Raw genomic sequence first — 24,123 nt, forward strand, 5'->3', positions numbered from 1 at the left:
TAAAACTTAATAGACCATAATATATAATAATTATATATCTCCTGTTTTTACATTTTACATATCAACATTATTTTCGTTATCCAATATATCCAAAAACAATTTTCTCATGATTATATTTTCTTACGGTTTCATCAAAAGGATATTCAGCATGTTTTTCAGCATTTGGTACATAATGTGTTTCAAAATAATGTGAAAAATGTCGTCCTATATCCTGATTTTGAAATAAATATCCTGGTTCAGAAGTTGGTCGTATATTTTCTAAACAAAGAAAATATTTTAAATGAAAAAATAAATAAACATAAAATCCTATGTCTTCTTAATATAAAAAAAGTAAGAATATTTTTTTAAACAGAATCTAGGTGATTTAATCTGTTACTATGAGAGACAGATAACGAATTATAGCATTCACCGTTTCTTATATTTGCTGTATAGCTCGTTTAGGAAGGCGGCGTCAAATCGTAGAATAGAACAGTCATACCTTGTGTTACCGATTCAAATATTCAGGTAAACCACTTTCTATGACTTCAATATTTAAAGACATAAAGTTAACTTTGACGCTCAAATAATGCAAAATTTTCCAATATGAAATATTTTTGAAAGAACTAAATTTTGTTTACTTTTTTAAACAATTTAAGAAATTATTAAAATTTAATACAGCTGGATAAAATTCACAATCCATCGAAACTTGAGCCACGGCCTTCACGGGCTGTACAATATTAATATTTAGGACTAATTGAATAATTAATTTTTCGGATTGTACTAATTTGCTTGAATTAAAAGCAAAGAATAATTAAAATAAGTAAGAATTCACCTTGTGCTACGTATCTATGTGAACCATCCTCAACAAGAACGTTATAAAATGGTTGATTATTTTTATATTTGAGACTTTCTACTGACATTTGCTTTTGCCATTCTTCGGATGCCAAACATGTTGGATCCCAATCATAAATCACACAACGATAATTTAAACCTTGATGTTGCATAACCATACCGACAGCATAGTACAAATTTGCTGGTCTCGGACCGGCTTCTAGCTATTATTAAAGAAATTGAATGTCAATACAAAATTTTGAATTGTTTGTTTGTTTTTAATGATTTTATGGACCAAAATTTACAGTAGAATCTCGTTAGGCCGAAAATAAAATTAAGTCATTTGTATTAATTGTAAGAAAATGGGTAAAATTTATCTTTTTTTTAAAGATTTTACAGATTTTTTAACAATCAGGCTCGCGCACGTTAAATTACTAAGTTCAAAAAAAATAATACAATTTATTTTGATTGTTCTATAGTTCGATTGGTTAGAGCGGTGGTCCGATATTCAAGAGGTCTTAGATTCGTCCTTATTCGATTGAACTTTTCTTCTAAACGAAAGAAAAAATATTTAATTGGTATTTTTAAAATAAAGAAACTTTCATGTATCGATAACTAAGGCTTGATACTGAATTCAATTTTATAGATAACTATTGTTAGGCAAGTAAACACTCACCTATAAATTATCAAAGAGAAAATAAACATACAATCTTAATTTTTTTTTCGATTGTTCAACGAATCGAAATTCTACTGATAATTTCTTAAGCGATATTTTATTATTATACAAATGTACAACAAAATATATCAGTATAAAAAATGTATTTTTTTATTATTATAACATAATTTTCAACTGATACATTCAGTATTTTAGAAAAATTAAATAAAAAACAATTGATTTACAAAAATAATTATATAAAAAATTTTATTTCCAACGATTTTATAAAAAAATATAAAAAAAATATTCAACAATTATCCAAAAAAATATTAAAATAAAAAAATATATATTGCTAAATATTTATTAAACAAAACAATTGATATACAGAATTCTCAAAAAGTATTGTACTATTTTTTTCCAGAATATTTTTTAAAAAAGTGGCAAACTTTTAAGAGAACACTCTGTATATCTTTCAGAATATACCATCACCTATAAAAATATCATTTGTATAATAAAATACACCATCTTTTAGTTAAAAACAAAAATAAACTTGTTATCCAAAGAACTCGTAGACCATGGATTAGACCGATCTAGTTATATAGCTTAAAACTATCGTCAGTTGTATAGGGAATGATTCTGTCCAGGCATGTTTACAAAATTTTTTTTTATCACTTCAGGTGAATATTTCTCACTGGATGGGCAGAAAAGTGAAGTCATTTTTCGAAAGCCATTAGGAGTATGCAACATATGAACGATTAAAATTCCTAATTAATCAAAGAGGATGATTTAGTTTAGTGATGTCATTGACCTTTATCACCATATTTTAATTTCACTTTCGATTTTTTGTTATGGAATTAAGTCTAGTTTTAAATTGTTATTGGTAATATGGCAAATTCGATATCAGGCAACTACCGTATTCCCTATACAACTAGCATAGACAATACTTTTAAGCTATATAACTAAATGGGTCAAATCCGTGCTCTAAAATGTGTCATCAGCTCTTGGAGTATATGTAGAAATCAAGGATTATTATTTAATGCAAGTCTGTTATTTACATGAAGCATAAAATATATATGCAAAATATATTTTAGCAATTGTGGAGTAAAAATTCTTATCTCCCTATAATATTTTCAACTTTTACGACATTCTTTTAAAAAAAATCTTTTTAATTGCGGGTTATGTTAGGTTAGAGTGGCTGTCCTGGGGTGGGACACACTTAGACCATAGGGTCCGTTGTGATACCGAAAAAGCGGCCATGTGCACTCGAATATGAATGATAAAAATTTAGTAGCCATGGTTTAATAGCTCAAATTTAGTAGCTTAAGTCTTAATTCAATAGAAATTTATGAACATCTTCAGATTCATATTTTTCCAAATACATTAAGACAAAGGCTCAAGGCACCTAATATCTACACATTTAGTTTATTCGGTATATTTCACCCTTAGGGTAACTGACAAACAAATCGAACATAAATTTTATTGAGAAAAATGTTAGGACATTAAATAAAAGTTGTTGAGTTTGGCATGTCATCTTTTATGCTTCACGTAAATATTCGAGGCTACAAAAATGATTTTTTTTTACACGTAGAATATTAATATACAAGGTAGGATTCTTACAGTAACACCAACAAAACCATTTCTATGATTACTTGTGACTTAGATTAACAAAAAACTTATCCAAATTTGGCACTCCAACCAAAAACTAATAAAGTTTACAAACGAGACATATTTTTATTTTTTAAAACAATCGTTCCGTTATTTTTAATTGGTTGATAGATCTTCAAACTTTTACCAACAAATCAATATATCAAAAAATTAAACATATCATAATTCGATCCAACAACCAAATAGAATTGGGTTGAGTTATGCTAGGTTAGCCATTTTAAGATATAATTTTAATTCCTATCCTGTATATCTTGAATATTCTTTTGTAACTGATAAATTTTACTTAAACACTAATTAACAATAATTGGTAACGATTAATAAATCGAAAGAAATAAACATGTATGGCCTTATTTTCGATTTATTATATCGTTGAAAAACATTAAGTTTTTTTCTGGCAGTAAATTACAAACTAGTTTTTAAATTAAAGTTTGGAAAGCAAAATTTTTTTTTACTATACCACCACAAATAAGTTCATGATTTACTGCAAAAACAAACCGCTAGAGAAGCTGTATTTGTTTACGGTTTAAACGATTCAAAATTATGATTTTTTAATGTCTAAGTCAGTTCTTTATTTACCAAAATGAATTTGGTAAATTATAAAAGCAATTTTTCGTGCAAATGCAACATGGCGGAAAATTTCAGATCATTATATTTAAAATTAAAAAGTCATTCTAATTTCTCGGTTAAATAATATTGACCGAATGGGTAACATGATAAATTTCGGATTCTGTCGATGCCTTGAAAATTTATTTAAACAAAATTCCTTTATTTCTTATATAATTACCAAAAAGAGCCCTCATTTTTCGAATATCTACAGGTAATAAGTCTCTCCTTTAGCCTAAATTTATGGAATAAATGGAGTAAAAAGTTTTAAGAACTTTTCTGATTAGAATTTTTTTCTCATGATTTCCTAATCCCAAATAATATTAATAACTGTAACTGTAAAAGAAATTAAACAGAAAGAAGAACTATTCCTTTCCTTGAAGCTTTTTTCATAGATAATTTATTAGTGAAATTTAATAAATTTTATACAGGATGGCATTCAAAGTGGTGTCATAATAATCCTTGGCTAAGGAATAACTAGCAAACATTTACTTCAGCTTCGGTTTAATTTATCAAAACAGTAAACTTTGACAGCAGGTGTCAATTTTTTTTTTAAGACAAAATGGGTTGGTCTGATTGACGAATTTCGGAGCGCTTCAATTGATATTTAAATATGAAACTTGTTAAAGTCGGCAATAAATAGCTCTTATTACCATTCGCGATACCAAGACACCATAGATAATACTCTACTGGCGGCTGAAGAGAGTGAAACATTATCTTATAACATATAATTAAATGACAAAAAAGAAATTTCTACTCATTGACTTACGAACTAGAGTTGTAAATGATATAAAATAGAATATATGCTCTATGATTTTTTGTTTGTTTATACCATGGAGATATTTATATGCTCCTCAACCACCATTATAGTGTTATTTATCTATGGTATTTTGGAGTCGTGAATAGATTTACCAAGTTTCCTAGAATTTAGCGTCGAATTTATGCCTAGATAATTTGTTATATGATTAAGAAAAATTAGTTTACTAGAAAGAATCAGGCAAATATTGAAATTATTCGAATGTAAATTCGACAATTCTTAATATAGATAGATAGCTTGGTAATTTTTTAATATTTTATGAGAAAGACGAGTTCCATTAAAAAAAGATTTCACGAAATTGTACCCCTAAAAATAGGAAAAAGTTTAGATATCAAAAATACAAGTTTCTTTTCCTTGCAAATCTCGACAGGTGATAACATAGAAAAGACTTTGTTAATTTTTTTATGGGCACAGAATTTGTAAAAGTGTAATCTTATATTTAAATTTGCTGGACAAAACTGTTAATTTAGGCTCATAAAAAGATACAAAAAGATTCGGACATCAACAGGTTCCAAAATATATAAAAATGGCACGATTTGGATATCAGGTATATATGTTTCTTACTTTTGGATATAAATCATTCAAGGCTTCGACATTATGAGCTGCATGATCCTGAAGCATTTGTACAATTTGATTTGCTTGAGTTTTTTCACGTTCATCCAATTGCTGAAAACAATAAATATTCAAATTTTAGTTTTTAACTTAACCAATTTAAACATTGATGAGGAAAAGGGGGAAGTTTAAAACTAGTATCGTATTGGTAAAAATTTTCCAACTTACCGGTTGAATTTCAATTAAATTTTTCATTAATAATTCCACATCCATATTATACAACATATAAATCCGAGCTAAATCTAGCACACATGTCATATCTGTGGGCGATATTAACCGTAATAGTTCCAACGTGGATCTTAATCGTGTAATTCGTCCATTTGGATGTAAATGTTGTCGACCTGATACTTCCAAATTATTTGCCATTCGTTCCACAACCTACATTTAAAAAAATCATATTTTTATATCTACCTAGAATGTGTATTATCCTTACATACCTGACGAGCAGATGCCGTTTTGTAGGTATATTTTCTTTTCCCTTTCATATCGTAACTTAATCGTGGACATGTTCCTTTCAAAATAAAATGTCCTTTATTAAATACATCAATATAAAATGATTTTCCAGTTCCATCATCATTTTCGGCATATGATTCACTCCAACGTAATAAAAAGTGTGCTGGGAAACTAATTGGTTCACATTTAACACCAAGCCGCCTTGCTATGCTCTCATATAAAATGGCTAAGGTTATTGGTAACCCTCGCCTTTTATCAAGAACCTAAACATTTTAAAATTTTCGTAAAAAAAAAATTATAATACTCAAAAGCTTTAACTTTTTTCTTAAAATAATAAATTCTCTTGGCGGCTCTAAGAACAGGGAATGCTTACAAAAAGGCAAGCAAAAAATTTGGTATTAAGGAGGGTTTTGGTATTTGAAAGATCAAGTTTGTTAATGAAAAAAATCGAAAAATAAACAAGGAGTGGGAGAATCGCAAAGTACAAAATTTCGAATTTTTTCAAAATAAAAAATATTTATGTATTTTTTTTAACAGTTTTAAACAAAAAAGTACTCTTGCGATTTTTTCTCTAAACGCTTAGTTTTCGAAATAAAAATTCTTTAAAAATTAAAAATCCAATATTCGATTTTAAGAAAAATGTGTTCTTTTTTCAATCTCTGAATTTTTATTTATGCTGCCCATCTCATTGCTTATTGGTGCGTATTGTAGTCTTAATATGCCATCAGCCCAGAATCTAGGAGGGGGAGGCCAGCCGGGGCGCTTGCCCCGGAAATCCTAGACATAATTGAAATAAAGATTTATGAACGTATCCCAAGTTGAATCCAAGTATCTGCAGAAAAATGGAGCCGATCTAGTGCAAAAATATTCAAAGGACATAATACAGTTGATTTTTGCTTAAATGCAGGTTTATAAGCAATTTGATCAATTTGATAACTGAAAAAGTTCAAAATAGAGCAATTATGTAAGTATTAATGTACTCTGGTTAATTATTAAAGTACTTTTTTGAAGAATGTATCCGTCAACGTTATTATTTATCAACGATAGCTAGAGTCGAAGAACTGCCCTGAACAACCAACGTGATTTTATAGGTTCTAAGAAATAAAGAACTTGAAACTGAAGAACTAAAAAAATGTCTTTATTGGTAGATTTTTTTACGGGGGAGCTAATTTTTGAAACTTTTTGTAAAATTTTTTAATTCGCCTCTGGTAAGAATAATTCGCTCCTTAGTAAATATTTTACTTACTGCATTAATAAATGAATTTTCCGGCATAAAATACATTTCATTATTACCATGAAAACCCATATTTTTAAATAAAACAGTACCCATACATTCCAATATTTGTAAACAATCATTCGCCTTCCATTGATTATCATCTAAGTTATGTGTTCTCCAATAATTTATTTCATCTTCTGTAGCGGATAATAGCGGATGTTTATCATTTATTGTTTGTAATAATGCTTTTACAGCATTAGCAATACTATCAAATTCATTTGATATTTTTTCTACTGTAATATCTTGTGCAGGTTGACACCATTGTGCTACCAATACAGCACCACGTTCCAATATTTGTTCAGATTGTGGTAATGACATATATATTTCCCATTCTTCTGATAAATGTACTTGTCGAATGTAACGAAGTGCTTTTATCCCGTAATATTTTAATGTTTTATTACCGGGTGTACTGAAATATTACGGCAAACATAACAAAAATACTCCAAAAACATTAAAATTGACTGGGTTTTTTTTTTTAAATGTATCTCTTTGTCTTATAAGACACCTCTGACCCATTTCCTAGAGGCCACAATAATCAATATTCCCTGATTATTCACGATTTTCCAATATATATTTTATCATACTTTTCTCTAATTTTTTAGAAATGCATACAGATTAAAGTCACAACTGTTAAATGAGTTTCACAATTCGAAAAAGGCTATGTTCTTCGAAACGTGGCACATTTTTCAAAATATATCTAAGTTTTGTTTCCCAAATTTTATTAGAGGGTACGATTGATTTTGTGACCTATTATTTAATAAGCAGAGAACACGTGACAGTAAAACCGCACTTACCCGTATTTCGAAATTTTGTATATGAATCAAATGCTAATTAACGATAAGTACAATATGAACTAGGTGTACAAGGGTTTATCCTGGCAGAAATATTTTTTATAAATTTTTATATGTTTAATAATTACAATTAATTTGCACTTTCATGGAAATTAATTTTAAAGATACCATTTTATTGCAAATTTTCTCTATTTTCAGGGAAATTTGGTGTGACAGCTCTTATCGTGGCAGAAAGGTCTGTCACACCGATTTTTAATGTATAAAGCCAATAAAATTTTACCTTTATCACGGAAATACTTTTTTCTTAATTTGTTCGTTTTGAGTGCTAGTTTCGAAATATCTCGGTGTGACAGCTCAAAACTTGACCAAAATATCTGTCACGTCAGTAAAAAATAAGAAAATCTTGGCAAAAAATATTTCTGCCAAGATAAACCCTGGCACATCTAGTTCATATTGTACTTATCGTTAAATAGTATTGATTCATATGCGAAATTTCGAAATCCGTGCAAGTGCAGTTTTATTGTCACGGGTTCCAGGGCTATAATGAATCCTTTTTTATAAGAAAAATATAAATAAGAATAACTTACTTAATTGGAACAACTTCAATTGTATTAATGGGACTATCATCATTAACGATTTTCATTAAATCGTCTACAATATAATAATAAGCTCTAGGATTTTCTTTCATCAAATTTTTCCATTCAATTAAATCACTTTCAGATAATTCATAACGTTTATAAAATTTTGGTGACATATCCGATAAAATAGTCATTGTTTTACGTTTAATTTGTGAACAATCTATCGATTCTTTTATCCAATTAAAATCGGAATCGTTTAATGGGCAAACATTTTTAAATTGTGGCCATCTAAAAAAAATTAAAATCTAAATAATTATTAATGATAGGATTGTGATTTTCAAACCACCTCGAAATTCGGAATTTTTATCTTGCTATTTTTGGTCACCCCCAAATTTATTGAAAATACGGTTGCCACCTCAAAGTATCGAGAAATCGGGAGATGAATCTAATTATATCATCATAACGATATTTTTTATGCTTTGTATACCCAGTTTTTCCATAATTGTAAACATAAATAAATATCCTTCAAATTATTTAAAATAAAACCTGTACAAAGCTATTGAATTTGCCTGATATGAAACAAATAAAACCAAAAATTTCTTTATTTGTATTGATATCGGGAGTCGAGAGAAACTACATAATTTCTGGATTCTTCCGATCAAATCAAGAGAGGTGGCAGCCCTAAATGAAAAATATGATATGAACATACTTAGCCATAAATTTATTTCTCCATAATACATTGCTATTGAGTACAATATCACGAAATCTATGACATCCTGAACTAAAATTGATCACATCTTTAAATTCAAGGTTATCGTAACATAATACATATTCAATTAATTCCACTGGTAAATCTAATATTGTAGTTAGTGACATATTATTTACTTTTTTAATTAAATACTAATTAAGAACACATTCAAAATGTCAATTTATTGTCAAATGTCAACATTATGAAATGTCACAAACACACAAAAATTTATTTACGTTTTTTTGTTAACACGAAAGAATATACACAAGCAAATCTTTTACGTTTTGAGAGATATGATCTATAAACTTTGATAAATTTTTTTCTGTTCGCTTTTGTGATATTATGTTTGTGATTTTTGCGGTATTCACCACGAGCGTATACATTTATTTTTCCCAATATACGTCAAGTTATAATGCCCTCAAAATCAAAAAAATTCATTATTAGATTCTTTCATTCCTTAAATCACATCTGGAATCGAAGATTTCATTTTACCTCATAAACCACGAGCCCGTGAACTTCCTCGGAGTAGAAAATTATCAAGGCCGTAACATACTCTTTCACCTTCACGACTTATATGTGATCGGAACGATCGCTTTTACCTTGTTTTGTAAAAATTAACAAAGTCGTAAATAGCATAATCTTGTAGAAAATGAAAAATTCAAACCTGACAAAAGACTTAAAAAGTCTTACTAATACAAAAGAAGGGTTCTTCAGAATTAGTAAAACTTTTTAAGCCTTTCGTTTGAAATATTTCCACAAGGGTAAGGTTTTTCTATAACTTCCGTTCATTTCGCAAGATCATAAATTATTTTTTCAGGTTTGGGTTTCTCATTTTGTACAACATATTATGCTATTTGCGGGCTTGTTTATTTTTACAAAATTTTTGTAATAGATAAAAAGCTATTATCCCGGTCCTCCACTAATTTTATATTTAAAATAAAAAACATCAAATGAGCGCCGATCAACTGGGAGGAGAAAAGTAATTGCGGCTTTGATAATTTTCTACTCCAAGAAAGTTTACGGGCTCTAGTTATCAGGTAAGCTTATGGAAATATACCATACAAGCAAAGCGTAATGCGATATTGCTTTTTCTTCCTTATTTTTGTTTAGGCAAAACATGAATATTTGTTGAAAAGTTGTTTGTTTTTAAAAATCGAGAATTTTTTGTTACAAAGTGTTCAGTTTTCAGAGGACAAACTTATCGAAATAGTTTTTTCGTTTTATATATTTGTTTCATAAATTTGATATACAGATTTTTTAAACCAAATTTATACTAAGATTTTTAAAACATGTTTTTGTCATTATTTTTAAAAAAGAGTTTTTTAATTTTAATATTTATCTTTTATTATTATTAATTTTTTGAATACTTTGAAATTTCCACTATCTACTCTCATGTTTATCTCTTCATATTTGCCATAATAAAATACACTTTTGTATTTGTACCATATTATTATTTGTTTCAATAGACTTTATTATTCTTCGACTCAGTTCTCCAACGAAATATTAAAGTTTGGGTATAATTACTGTTTATGGATAATATTATTTATCCTTGTTTAACTAATACGTCTCATATAAATGTATACTTGTTTATGTATATTAAAATATTAGATCGGTGGTGTTCAGTTTTATTTATGTGAAAAAAATACAGTTTAATATATTGTGAATATAGAGAGAGGTAGATCTCAACTCGACAGTGTGTTGGTACATGAAGCGGCATTTTAATGTGTTATTTATTATAAAAAAGTTTTTATAATCAAACAAATAATTGTAACTAATATTTAATTATTTTATTTATTTGTTAACGTTAATAGTTTAACTATTAAATGGCATCAGATGAGGAAGTTGAAGACTCTTTTGCCGGTAAGTAAATTGCTAACATTTTTTTGTATACTGAAAGATGTGTGATTATAAAGCAAAGCGTTTAATATTATTTTATGTTTACATTGAAATTATTTTTAAATGAATTATAATTAATTGTATTTATGTATTTTCCGTACTTTAAACATTGTATTCGATATATTAAAAGCATCATTTTTACAAGTCTTTGTCAAAAAAAATTATTAAAAAAAAAAATTAAAAGTCGGTAATGAATTGTACGGGGGTTGAGAGGGGGAAGTTACGATTTCATTATTTTTGTGACAGCGCGGTATATTCCTGACCCTTAACAAAATGGAGGCCATCTAATATAGCAATGAAAAATGATTAATTTGTAAATTATTGGTTTTGAAAATATTTTTCGGCTTTTGTTGGAACAGTCTTAACCTACAATATTCGAAGATTGCACACCTGACAACTTTGTCATGTGTATAAACTGACCACTGCGTATAGTGGACAGTAGTGGACTCTTTGTAAATTAAAATTGTTATTTTTCAAAAAAAAAATTGTAATTTTCGCACCTTTTGAGTAATTAATTTGATAAAAAATTGGTTCTTAAAAAGATCATCGGTCTAGCATTGTACAGAATGTTCGAAATAAATATTGCAAATTATTAAGCGTGCCGTAGGGCTATTGATGATAAAGCATTGAGTCAAGCAAATATGGGGCGATTAAGTTGATGCGGGTGGAATAATTTCTCACTATAGGTCCTGTGACATTGTACCATTGTACCACGTGGGATAAACATAAAAACTACCAAAAACCTTGTAATTCGGCGTTTTAATACCATGCATATATGTAATATGCAAGGTATACTAAGTTTAGTCCCAAGTTTGTAACGCTTCAAAATATTGATGCTATGAACAAAATTTTGCCATAGGTGTTCATAGAATCACCTAATTAGTCCATTTCCTGTTGTCCGTCCGTCCGTCTGTGGACACGATAACTCAAAAACGAAAAAAGATATCGAGCTGAAAATTTTACAGCGTACTCAGGACGTAAAAAGTGAGATCAAGTTCGTAAATGAGCATCATAGGTCAATTGGGTCTTGGGTCCGTAGGACCCATCTTGTAAACCGTTAGAGATAGAACAAAAGTTTAAATGTAAAAATGTTCCTTATAAAAAAATAAACAACATTTGTTTGAAACATTTTTTCGTAAACATCCATGTTTACCCGTGAGGGCGCCAATTAGGTGGAAATTTTATAGTATGTACTATAATCAGTTATGTGTCACATGTATGTATGTGTTATGTGATAAAGAAATCAACTCTGACTATGCATGGTATTTCGACAATTAACTCAGTCAATTGTTTGTTTTCACTTATTTATATTCAAATATAAATTGATGCCCGCGTTTTGTATCTCCAATATTAAATTTTTATCCACATCATACCCCCTCTCTCTTCCACAATTGGAACATTTTCATTTAAGAAAATATTGAACATAGACCTCTTCATATCTTGCTAACATTATGCAATACCGAGAATCTCAAAAAAATGGACCTGCACCTATTTATCATTAATTTAGTTGGCTAAGTATGTGTTTGTGCTAAATTACAGTTGAACGTATGCAAATTTTTGGGGGAAAATTTCTGATTTGCCTCCCTCCATACTAAAAAATCCTGTTTTGCCCTCTGCATACGGCTAAAATCTACATACGTCTATGACTGGGATTTGTGCTTTACATGCCGGCGTAGAAAAAACTGCTTGCCTAGTTTTTTTTCTTCCCAGTGTGGAGTCGATGGATGTTGGACATCTTCTGGAACATTCTGGGATATTTCGAAAACGAGTGATTGTGAAATGTTGTTACATCTTGTTGAAACTCTATTATCAGTGTATACGTTTCTTTGGGGGCAATTTATATAAATATTTATTTCGGAAATTTATTAAATGCAGAGAAATATTCAAAAAACTCCTTGGTACTTATATTTTCTTTTGGTATGGAATTCTGAAAATGTGCAGATAATAACTAGAAAATTTTAAATTAATAAAACGTCGATTAAAATATCGCTTTTGAAAAATTAATAATTTTAAAACTTACTTTGCTTGAGGACATTACTAGCTCAAATCTTAGTTAGGTACACAAGAGAGTAAGATTATTAAAACTCAATCCCTCCTCATTATTATTAACTAAGCACTAAGCTAAACCACTAAACAGTGTTGCCAGACCATTTCAAACAAAAAACGGTAGATGGATTTTACCGAATTTAAAAATTCATAATTAGCAAATTAATGCTATAAATTATTGATTAAATTTAAATTCAAAATATCCCTAGAAAAGATTACGAAAATAAAACGGTATAACAATCAAAACACGGTAAATCTATCATTTTAATGGGAAATCTGGCAACATTAGACACTAAACTTATTTTTTAAAACGAATATGAATTTTAATATGTAGTTTATTTTATTTTTGTATATTAATGTTTTAAATTTTAAATTAGGTGAAGATGACGCAGAAGAGTCTGTCAATCACGCTGGTGAGAACTCAGCAGAGTCTGATGACGCAGCTGTAAAGGTGGGAGCCGTAAGTATTATATAATAAACCTGAAAAATTGTAATTGATAATTTATAAAAATGATTTTATCAGGACGAAGAAGACGACTACGAACCCGAGGATGGTCGAAAAAAGAAAAAGGGTAAAAAACGAAAGGGGCGTAGTGAAGATAAAAAATCACGTAAAAAGAAAAAACGAAAGAAGAATGAAAGTGGCGAAGAAAGTGATTTTGGTGGTGAAGAAGATGGAGCTGGTGGTGATTCGGATTATGCGAATACCAGTAAAAAAGGTCGAAAACGTGGAAGTGCCAAACATTCCTCATCCAACGCAGCACCGATTACGCCAACGCCAAGTGAGCCAACATCCACGTCTGGTGGCAATATGCCATCAATACAAGAAGTTTGTTCAACATTTGGCTTAACTGATGTTGATCTTCAATACAGTGAAACCGATTTCCAAAATTTGACAACGTATAAATTATTTCAACAGCATGTGCGACCACTTTTATCGAAAGAGAATCCTAAGGTTATTATGTTTTTTGTTTTTTGTTTTGTCAGGGCTAACCAAAATTATCAGGATATTCAACTTTTTTTTTTAATCGGTTCGAAAATGAAAGTTACATTTTCAGGGTGTCCACGAATTTTGGATACTCTGAATTTAGTATCATGTTTTTAATTTTTTTTTTTTTATTATGGAGAGGATTCTTCGTAAATCTTATGGACTGTTAATCCTAATATATTTCATTTATTCTGCCTCACATGTTTTCAACCTTTTTTTTAATTCATACCCATAAAATTTTATTATGGATTTGAAAAATATTTTCTATAAGCTCATAAAGAGTTCTTTCGAATAGTCATCGAATAGTCACATCAATTGGTACATAAAAGAGGTTATCTTAGAAAGTCGTCAAGAAGAGCCGATTTTTTTTTTTTTTAAATGTTTATTTTTTTTTATATTGTTTAAAGTCAAAAATCTTTCGGAGGGGAGAAATAATTTGAGGGAAGAAAAAGGCAATGTCCCGACTGAAACATTAACGCCCAGCCTAAATTACTGATAATTAATAGAAGTTTGAAATTTCGAGAGGATATTGATTTTATAGTGTAGATGTCATTTAAGAAAGGATTTTTCAAAATTTATCCTCTTAACGGTTGAAATAAGAGATGGTAATTTATACAAACCGGGGATGCATTTTTAAAAATCTCTTCTTAAATTACACCTACAGTATAAAGTCAATATCTTCTCGAAATTTCAAATTTCAGTCGGGACATTGCCTTTTTCCTCCACAGATTATTTCTTCTACTCTCTGAAAGGCTTCTGATTTTAAATAATATGAGAAAAGGAACATTAAAAAAAAAAAAAATCAAAATCGGGGCTGTTCTTGTGGACGTTAAAGTAAAGACATTCATTGATGCGACTAGAATTTAATCGAAACTCGATTATATTAACTACGAATCGATCTTGAATTTACTGCGCATGTCTAGATTTATTATTTTTTGTTTATTTTTCGTTTTTCTGTTTTGGTTTATTTATTTTTTATTTTAATATATAGGTTCCAATGTCTAAGTTAATGATGCTTGTAGCTGCAAAATGGAGGGATTTTTCTGAAATTAATCCCCATTTACAGAACGAAAATGACCCGGCTGAATCTTCTGACACTCCTAGTAGGAGTGAAAAACCGGGAAGAGGACGCCCACCATCAAACAAAGATAGAGAAACATCTTCGAAGGTAAAAATATACGCTTTATATTGTTTGATATCGTATTTAAATGTTGGGTATGTTTTCAGGCGGGATCTGAAATTTTGGAAGATGAGGACGAAGAAGAAGAGGAAGAAGAACGTGAAAAATCGAGGAAAAAACGTGGTCGAAGTAAAAAGACACCAGGCAGTGGAAAGAAAGCATCGAAAGTTCCTACATTGAAAATTAAGTTGGGAAAACGGAAACGTGGAAGTTCTGTAAGTGTATTTTTATTTTCTTATAGAAAGGAAAAATAAAAAAAAGTTTGGATATTTTTAGGAAGAAGATCCGGATGCAAGTGGGGGTAACAATTCAGATCGAGATTCTGACGTTGAATTTGAACAAATGTTAGCCGACGCCGAAGATGTTAAAGAAGGATCTAAAGATGAAGATGCTACACCTAACGAATCGTCAAATACAACTAATGATCCAGGAGTTGGACCTGATGGGCAACCTCTTCCCAGACGAAAGGCTAAAACTAAGATCGGAAATAAATTAAAACGAAAGAAGAAATTAAAAACTACTGGCAAATTAGACGGCGAAGAGCAACAAGAACACCAAGACTATTGTGAAGTTTGTCAACAAGGTGGTGAAATCATTTTATGTGATACATGTCCCAGAGCATACCATTTAGTTTGCTTGGAACCTGAATTAGATGAAACACCCGAAGGTAGATGGTCTTGTCCACATTGTGAAGCTGAAGGAGCTGCTGAACAAGATGACGACGAACATCAAGAATTTTGTCGCGTATGTAAAGATGGTGGTGAATTATTATGTTGTGATTCGTGCCCCTCTGCATACCACACATTCTGTTTGAATCCACCTCTACCTGAAATACCCGACGGAGATTGGAAATGTCCTAGATGCAGTTGTCCTCCATTACCTGGCAAGGTCACAAAATTACTAACGTGGCGTTGGGTTGAAGTACCATCAAAACCGTCTGAAGAACCGTCGACAAGTAAAAAACCACCAAAACAAACGCATAGGCGTAGAGAATTCTTTGTAAAATGGCATGAAAAATCATACTGGCATTGTGATTGGATCTCGGAGCTTCAATTAGATGTACATCATCCATTTATGTATCGAAATTATCTAAGAAAATATGATACAGACGAACCACCTAAATTGGAAGAACCATTAGATGAATCTGACTCACGGTATAAACGTCTTCAATCAATGTCTGCTCAAGATACTGCTCGGGAGGCGGTGTTAGAAGAGAAATATTACAGATACGGAGTAAAACCAGAATGGTTAGTAGTTCATCGAATAATTAATCATCGTACAATGCGAGATGGCCGCACTCTTTACCTAGTTAAATGGCGAGAATTATCGTACGATCAAGCGACATGGGAGGAAGAAAGTGAAGATATATCTGGCTTAAAACAAGCTATCGAATATTATATGGATTTACGAGCTGCATGTGGCTTAGAATCTACTCGCAAAGGCAAAAAGGGTAAAGGTAAACGTTCAAAAACACGTGAACTTATGGACGATGATGAGCGTACAGGTCCAAGACGTTACACACCACCTCCAGAAAAACCGCTAACTGATCTAAAGAAAAAATATGAGAAACAACCCGATTATATCACTGAAAATGGTTTGCAATTACATCCGTATCAATTGGAAGGTTTAAACTGGTTACGGTATTCTTGGGGTCAAGGTATTGATACAATCTTAGCCGATGAAATGGGTTTAGGTAAAACTATTCAAACGATTACATTTTTATACTCATTATATAAGGAGGGTCACTGTAAAGGACCATTTTTGGTAAGTGTACCCTTATCAACAATTATCAATTGGGAACGAGAATTTGAATTATGGGCTCCCGATTTTTACTGTATCACATACGTGGGAGATAAAGATTCTCGGGCTGTTATTCGAGAAAATGAATTATCTTTTGAAGAAGGAGCTGTTCGAGGTTCACGAGCCTCAAAAATACGTACCAATGCGATTAAATTCAATGTATTGTTGACAAGTTATGAGTTAGTTTCAATTGATGCTGCATGTTTGGGATCAATTGATTGGGCTGTGTTAGTTGTTGACGAAGCGCATCGTTTGAAGAGTAATCAATCCAAATTTTTCCGTTTACTTGCTGGATACAACATCAGCTACAAATTATTATTAACTGGTACACCGTTACAAAATAACTTAGAAGAATTATTCCATTTACTTAATTTCTTGAATAGTCAGAAATTCAATGATTTATCGGCTTTCCAAAATGAATTTGCTGATATTTCAAAAGAGGATCAAGTGAAAAAATTACATGAAATGTTAGGTCCACATATGTTGCGTCGATTAAAGGCTGATGTCTTAAAGAACATGCCGTCGAAATCAGAATTTATTGTTCGTGTTGAATTGTCTCCAATGCAAAAGAAATATTACAAGTATATTTTGACACGTAACTTTGAGGCTTTGAATCCAAAAGGTGGTGGACAATCGGTTTCATTGCTAAATATTATGATGGATTTGAAAAAATGTTGTAACCATCCATATCTTTTCCCTGCTGCCGCTGAAGAGGCCCCACTAGGTCCACACGGTAATTATGAAACACAAGCTTTAATTAAAGCTGCTGGTAAATTAGTATTGTTATCGAAAATGTTGAAAAAATTACGTGAACAAGGACATCGTGTGCTAATTTTCTCACAAATGACAAAGATGTTGGATATTCTTGAAGATTATCTCGAAGGTGAAGGATATAAATACGAGCGTATTGATGGTGCAATTACCGGTAATTTACGTCAAGAAGCTATTGATCGTTTCAACGCACCTGGAGCACCTCAGTTTGTATTCTTACTGTCAACTCGAGCTGGTGGTTTGGGTATTAATTTAGCCACAGCTGATACGGTCATTATTTACGACTCCGATTGGAATCCACATAACGATATTCAAGCCTTTTCACGTGCTCATCGTATCGGTCAAGCGAATAAAGTAATGATTTATCGATTTGTGACACGTAACAGTGTCGAAGAACGTGTGACGCAAGTAGCTAAACGTAAAATGATGTTGACACATCTTGTTGTACGGCCTGGTATGGGCGGTAAAGGTGCTAATTTTACTAAACAAGAATTAGATGATATTCTTCGTTTTGGTACGGAAGAATTATTTAAAGAGGATGAAGGTAAAGAAGATGAAGCCATTCATTATGATGATAAAGCTGTGTCAGAATTATTGGATCGATCCAAACAGGGTATAGAACAAAAAGAAAATTGGGCTAACGAATATCTTAGCTCATTTAAAGTGGCTAGTTATGTTACTAAAGAAGGTGACAACGAAGAAGAAGTGGATACGGAAATTATTAAACAGGAAGCTGAAAATACTGATCCTGCATATTGGATCAAACTCTTACGTCATCATTATGAACAACAACAAGAAGACATTTCCAGGTTCGTACTCCTTTAATTTTCACTTCTAAATTATTTTAAGCTTTAAAGTGAAATTTACAAAATTTAAAAAACCCCTGACAAGTGTTTCGGGTACTGAATCCTGAAACAGCTAAGAATATTCTCTATTAAATTACCATTTTCCTTATAGCCTTCAAACTGAGTCGATTTTGAACACTATCGCGTCTTTTTTAGTTGTTTCGGGTACTTAACCCTAAACTCCCACTTAAACATAGCTAAGAATACTCTCCATTAAATTACCTGCCAAACAAAAAAAAAAAAACATCAAAATCGTTTCATCCGTTTAGGAGTTACGATGCCACAGACAGACACACATAACACCCCTATTTTTGGTTCGGGGCTAAAAAAAGAAACCACCAAAATTTCATAAAAGTTAGAAGCAGACGGCCAATATGACCGGATTTCTTTCGAAAAGTTTGAGTCAATAGTTGATATTAAAATGTCCTTTTGTTAAAAAAACATAACAAATAAACTAAAAATACGGTCATTAATATATTTAAAAAAATTATTTTTACAGAACGTTAGGAAAAGGAAAACGTGTTCGCAAACAAGTGAACTACAATGATGGTGGCATGACAACAGATACCCGTGAAGACACGACATGGCAAGAAACTTTATCTGATTACAATTCCGATTTATCCGCTGGATCTGATGACGACAAAGAAGATGACGATTTCGACGAGAAGAATGATGGTGATATGAGTCGACGCAGTCGAAGACGTATGGAACGTAAAGACGAACGCGACCGTCCATTACCACCATTGCTTGCCCGTGTTGGTGGCAACATTGAAGTTTTAGGCTTTAATGCACGCCAACGTAAAGCATTCTTAAATGCAATCATGCGGTATGGTATGCCACCACAAGACGCTTTCAATTCACAATGGTTGGTACGTGATTTACGTGGAAAATCCGAAAAGAACTTCAAGGCGTATGTATCGTTGTTTATGCGACATTTATGTGAACCTGGTGCAGATAATGTAGACACATTCGCTGATGGAGTACCTAGAGAAGGGTTAAGCAGACAACATGTGTTAACACGAATTGGTGTTATGTCGTTGATACGAAAGAAAGTTCAAGAATTTGAACATATTAATGGATATTACAGTATGCCAGAATTGATTCGTAAACCATGTGAACCTGTTAAAAATGTAATTCCTGGAGCACCAGGTGTTCCTGCAACGCCAGGTGCACCAGGCACAGCCACAACACCGGCTACACCAGATACTACGGGAGCAACACCAGCTGTTACTCCTACTCCTTCTACCACCGTTCCTCCTTCAGAAGGTGAAAAGAGTAATAGTAAAGAAGCTACACCAGCAACCAGCGCAACTGGAAGTCCAACTCCTTCAACATCAACTCAAGAAGGTGGTGAAAAAGAAACTGATTCTACCAAAGAAAAAACAGAGGATGAAGAAAAAGAGGTAAAGAAAGAAGAAATCGAAAACACTGATACAAAACCTGAACAGAAAGAAGAAATAAAAGAAGAAGAGAAGGATGAAAAGATGGAAACTTCTACCGAAGAGAAAGATTCTGAATCGCCAACACCATCAGAAACAAAATCTGAATCCAAAGATGTAAAGGAAGAAGTCAAAGAAGAAGCAAAGCCAACAGTGGCTGAAGTGAAACCAGAAACAGCCGAATCAGAAGATAACAAAGATAAAGAAAAGAAAGTTAAAGACGAAGAAGATGATGTTGTGATTGTAAAAGATGAAGAAGATGAGAAAAAGGAGAAAAAAGAGGAGGAACCAATTGTTATCAAAGACGATGAAAGTGATAAAGAAATTCCAAAACGTAAATTTATGTTTAACATTGCTGATGGTGGTTTCACTGAATTACATACGTTATGGTTGAATGAAGAGAAAGCTGCCGTTCCTGGACGTGAATATGAAATATGGCATAGGCGTCATGATTATTGGCTGTTGGCTGGCATTGTCACGCATGGCTACGGGCGCTGGCAAGATATACAAAATGATATACGTTTTGCAATTATCAATGAACCATTTAAAATGGATGTTGGCAAAGGAAATTTCTTAGAAATTAAAAATAAATTTTTAGCTAGACGATTTAAGGTAAGTTTTTACATCTGTTTCTTTTTACTCAGAAGTCTGTTTTACTATCCTATTTTTACATTTTCGATCTTTGCCTTAGTTACTTGAAAACTAATCCAATATTATTCTCGTTATTTTGGGATAATAGTGTATATTCGAGATTCGAACTTTGCCGAAATTCTAAAATGATTTTTGTGTTTTAATACACTAACAGTCTTAATCTAATATGATACATTTTGTTTCAGTTACTTGAACAAGCATTGGTTATCGAAGAACAATTACGACGTGCTGCATACTTAAATCTCACACAAGATCCAAATCATCCAGCGATGTCGTTGAATGCACGTTTTGCTGAAGTTGAATGTTTGGCTGAATCTCATCAACATTTATCAAAAGAATCGTTGGCTGGTAATAAACCAGCGAATGCTGTATTGCATAAAGTATTAAATCAATTGGAGGAATTATTATCTGATATGAAATCAGATGTATCACGACTTCCAGCCACATTGGCACGTATTCCACCAGTTGCACAACGTTTACAGATGTCTGAACGTTCAATATTGTCACGTTTAGCTGCAACCGCTGGTAGCGGTGGAGCAGGTGCTGCTACACAAGGCAATCGTAAGTTGAACATTTTTTATTTAGCGGGAAAAAATGGTTGATTATACATTTTTTTTTCCAAACTGAAATTTATCCCCTTTTAACCGTGGCTACTGAGGGGTCCCGTATTGACAAGGAATCCCGGGAAAACGTTCAAAGAGAACAAGTAAAATTTACAAAATTTAAAAAACCCCCGACAAATTTCTCAGGTACGAAACCCTAAACCATTTAATTATCTCTTTCCTTAAAGCGTTTTCCAAACTAACCGATTTTGAAGTTCATCGCCAATTTTTTAGTTTTTCGGAAACGGAACCCTAAAATCGCACTTGAAACATAGCTAAGAACACTCTCCATTAAATTACCTATCAAGCGAAACAAACATAAACAAAATCAGTTGATCCGTTTAGGCATCACGATGCCACATACAGGCAACAGACACGCACACATAGCGGTCAAACTTATAACACCCCTTTGTTTATTTCATTGGGGGTTAAAAATTAAAATTTGTAGGAGAAAAGTGCCACAGGAAGGTGTCCAGTTGTTTTACGAAGAGTAAAAAAGAAGGGGGGTATAGCGAGAAGGTAATTTTACTCGAAGGGCGCCATAGGATAGCGCCAAGTTTATTTACGAAGAGAAAAAAAAATCCGCGTCTGATTGTCACATTGTCTGGGGGCCTCGGAAAATTCGATTATCTATAGGCCCCGGCATGAGTTAATCCAGCCCTTATGATTGCATATGCATAAAAATAGGATGGCAATCGCAATGGAAAATTTACAAACTTGGAAATATCAAAATATGTATATTTAATAAATATTGAAATGATTATGTTTTTCTTTACAGCACAAGTAATGGCTCAATTCCCGCCAGGTTTTAATGCAAGTAATTTACCTGGTTTTGCACAAGCTGCAGCTAATTTCGCTAATTTCCGACCACAGTATTCAGTACCTGGCCAAACACCCTCAAGTGGTTCGACAAAGGTAAAAAATAAATAATAAAACACAATATTAAAATTAAGTGTTTAAAAAATTTTTTTTAATGTGGGTGAGTAAATATTTATTTAACAAGATCAAAAAAAAATTTCGTTAACTTACGAAATTATTTTAAAGTAAAACCTCTGGCGAAATGTGACGTCACATTTATAAAAATTTGGTATTTGGTGCACACATACACACACAGTGGTTTGTTGTTTTGTTGTGAATGCTAAAAAAAACAGTTTGATAAGTACAATCTTCAATTGATTGCTCATAAATTATTTCTTCTAATCGGTTGGATCTCATATTTAAAAAAAAAAAATTGTTTTTAATCATTAAAATGCTCAGTTTTTTTTTAATTTCTTTTTTTCTTATTTAATTTTATCCTGAATTATGAACTTGGTTTGGAACAATTAAAAATGGAGCTTTTTTATATTCCATGACTTTCTGTGAAAAAAAAGTGTACATGATTTTAAGTAACTTAGACTCAAGCACTGTTTTTGTTCTGTAAGAGTCGACAAACATGTGAGAATTTCTATGAAACTTAGGGCAAAACTTTGTATTTGAAAATCTTTTTAATGATTTTTAAATGCTCGTATGTCTTGAATTTTTACAAAATAATCTTGAGCGAGTTATTTAATTTACAATAAAAGTTTTTACTCAAAATTATTCCAATTTTTAAATTAGTACTTAAAAAATGCACAAATCTAATAAAGATCGAATTTTGAGGTTTCGTTTATTGTTTCCAAAATTGTTTTCGTATTTATTACTTTATTTCAATTCCATATTTTTCTTTTTTGAATACTTTTTGTTCCAATTAACAATTTTGAAAATGTAGTTCAATACTTCGAACGATCGAAATAGTTTCGTTCCTTATGTGAGCTCTCAACTATTTCGATCTTTCAAATTTCTTTTACTAGCCCCGATTTTATTCTACAAATAAACTACTTAAAATTTTGGTGAAATTGTTAAATGGAATAATTTTTCGGACAAAATGGACTTGATTTAAATTACAAAAATTTATTAATAGAATATTTATCAAAGTTTTTGGTGTTTATTTATTCGATTTAAATCAATACAATTTTTTTCTGTAACAGGTTCGTAAGAAATAATAAAATCAATGGAAGAATGAAAATTGACATAAATACCAAAAATATTTGATAAGCACACATTTTAATTTTAAAAAAAATGAAAATACGGTTTTATTTATAAACAAGTTACAAACAAAAATTATCGTATTAAGGTGAAAAATGTGACTTTGGAATAAAATCTTTGCCTAAAAAGAAAAATAAATATTTTGTTTTTTTATAGGAACATAATTTTTAGGTCTAGAGTCAAGCGTAGTATTTGTTATTTCAGAACGAATGATCATTTGAGAGGCAAGACACTTAATAATTTGCATGCTGTAATGTGTTTGATCGAAAACGTTGCTTTGTTGAGTTTCAAACAAAATGATTGAATGTTTTAGGACTTAGTTTCGAAAAAAAATGGTTGAATGTTTCTTCCCAATAAAAAATTTTCCAAACCTCTTGAAAAAGAAGTCTTTTGGCTATTAAAATTTATGTAAAGTAAAAAGTTGACAACAGCATGTCTTAAATTTCCCTCCGCTCTGAAATGATTGTCAAATATTACGCCAAACCCCGAACCTATTATATTAATTAATTTTTAATTAGTTAATATTTAATTAATATTGTGAATTGCTTTAGTTTAATTAAAACAAAACACTGTATTAGCGAATTATTTATTTTTACGAATAAAAAAATAATAATAAAGAAAAAAACTCAATGAAAATTTTAAAAAAATAATTTTTATTCATATATAGTACATTATTTTTCACTCTCGTATTTTGAAATATATTTTTCGTATTTTTTCGAATAATAATTGCTTTGATAAAACAAAAAAAAAAGAAAATTTCGTAAAGGTGTTTGTAATAGCTTAAGTTGTAATATTATAATATAGTTAATAATTATTAATTATAATTATATAAA

At 31.0% G+C, this 24,123-nt stretch overlaps 2 protein-coding genes across 2 annotated transcripts; one reads left to right on the forward strand and one right to left on the reverse strand.

Annotated features, from left to right (window-relative positions):
* Positions 1-9,238, reverse strand: LOC123295281 (F-box only protein 21-like). The gene is made up of 8 exons (XM_044876563.1): positions 8,970-9,238; positions 8,270-8,548; positions 6,862-7,300; positions 5,600-5,878; positions 5,331-5,540; positions 5,115-5,216; positions 812-1,034; positions 1-258 (listed from the first exon to the last, which is right to left on the reverse strand). Exons 1-8 carry the CDS (start codon positions 9,134-9,136, stop codon positions 77-79), a joined length of 1,881 nt encoding a protein of 626 aa, XP_044732498.1. The 5' UTR covers positions 9,137-9,238; the 3' UTR covers positions 1-76.
* A 1,437-nt stretch (positions 9,239-10,675) lies between these two features.
* On the forward strand, positions 10,676-23,812 carry LOC123296659 (chromodomain-helicase-DNA-binding protein Mi-2 homolog). Its single transcript, XM_044878226.1, has 10 exons — positions 10,676-10,868; positions 13,328-13,410; positions 13,474-13,905; positions 14,930-15,106; positions 15,166-15,333; positions 15,395-18,498; positions 19,034-20,585; positions 20,810-21,185; positions 22,005-22,141; positions 23,233-23,812. Exons 1-10 carry the CDS (start codon positions 10,832-10,834, stop codon positions 23,245-23,247), a joined length of 6,081 nt encoding a protein of 2,026 aa, XP_044734161.1. The 5' UTR covers positions 10,676-10,831; the 3' UTR covers positions 23,248-23,812.
* The last annotated feature ends 311 nt before the right edge of the window (positions 23,813-24,123 follow it).

Source organism: Chrysoperla carnea, chromosome 3 (genome assembly GCF_905475395.1).
Source record: "Chrysoperla carnea chromosome 3, inChrCarn1.1, whole genome shotgun sequence".
NCBI lineage: Eukaryota > Metazoa > Arthropoda > Insecta > Neuroptera > Chrysopidae > Chrysoperla > Chrysoperla carnea.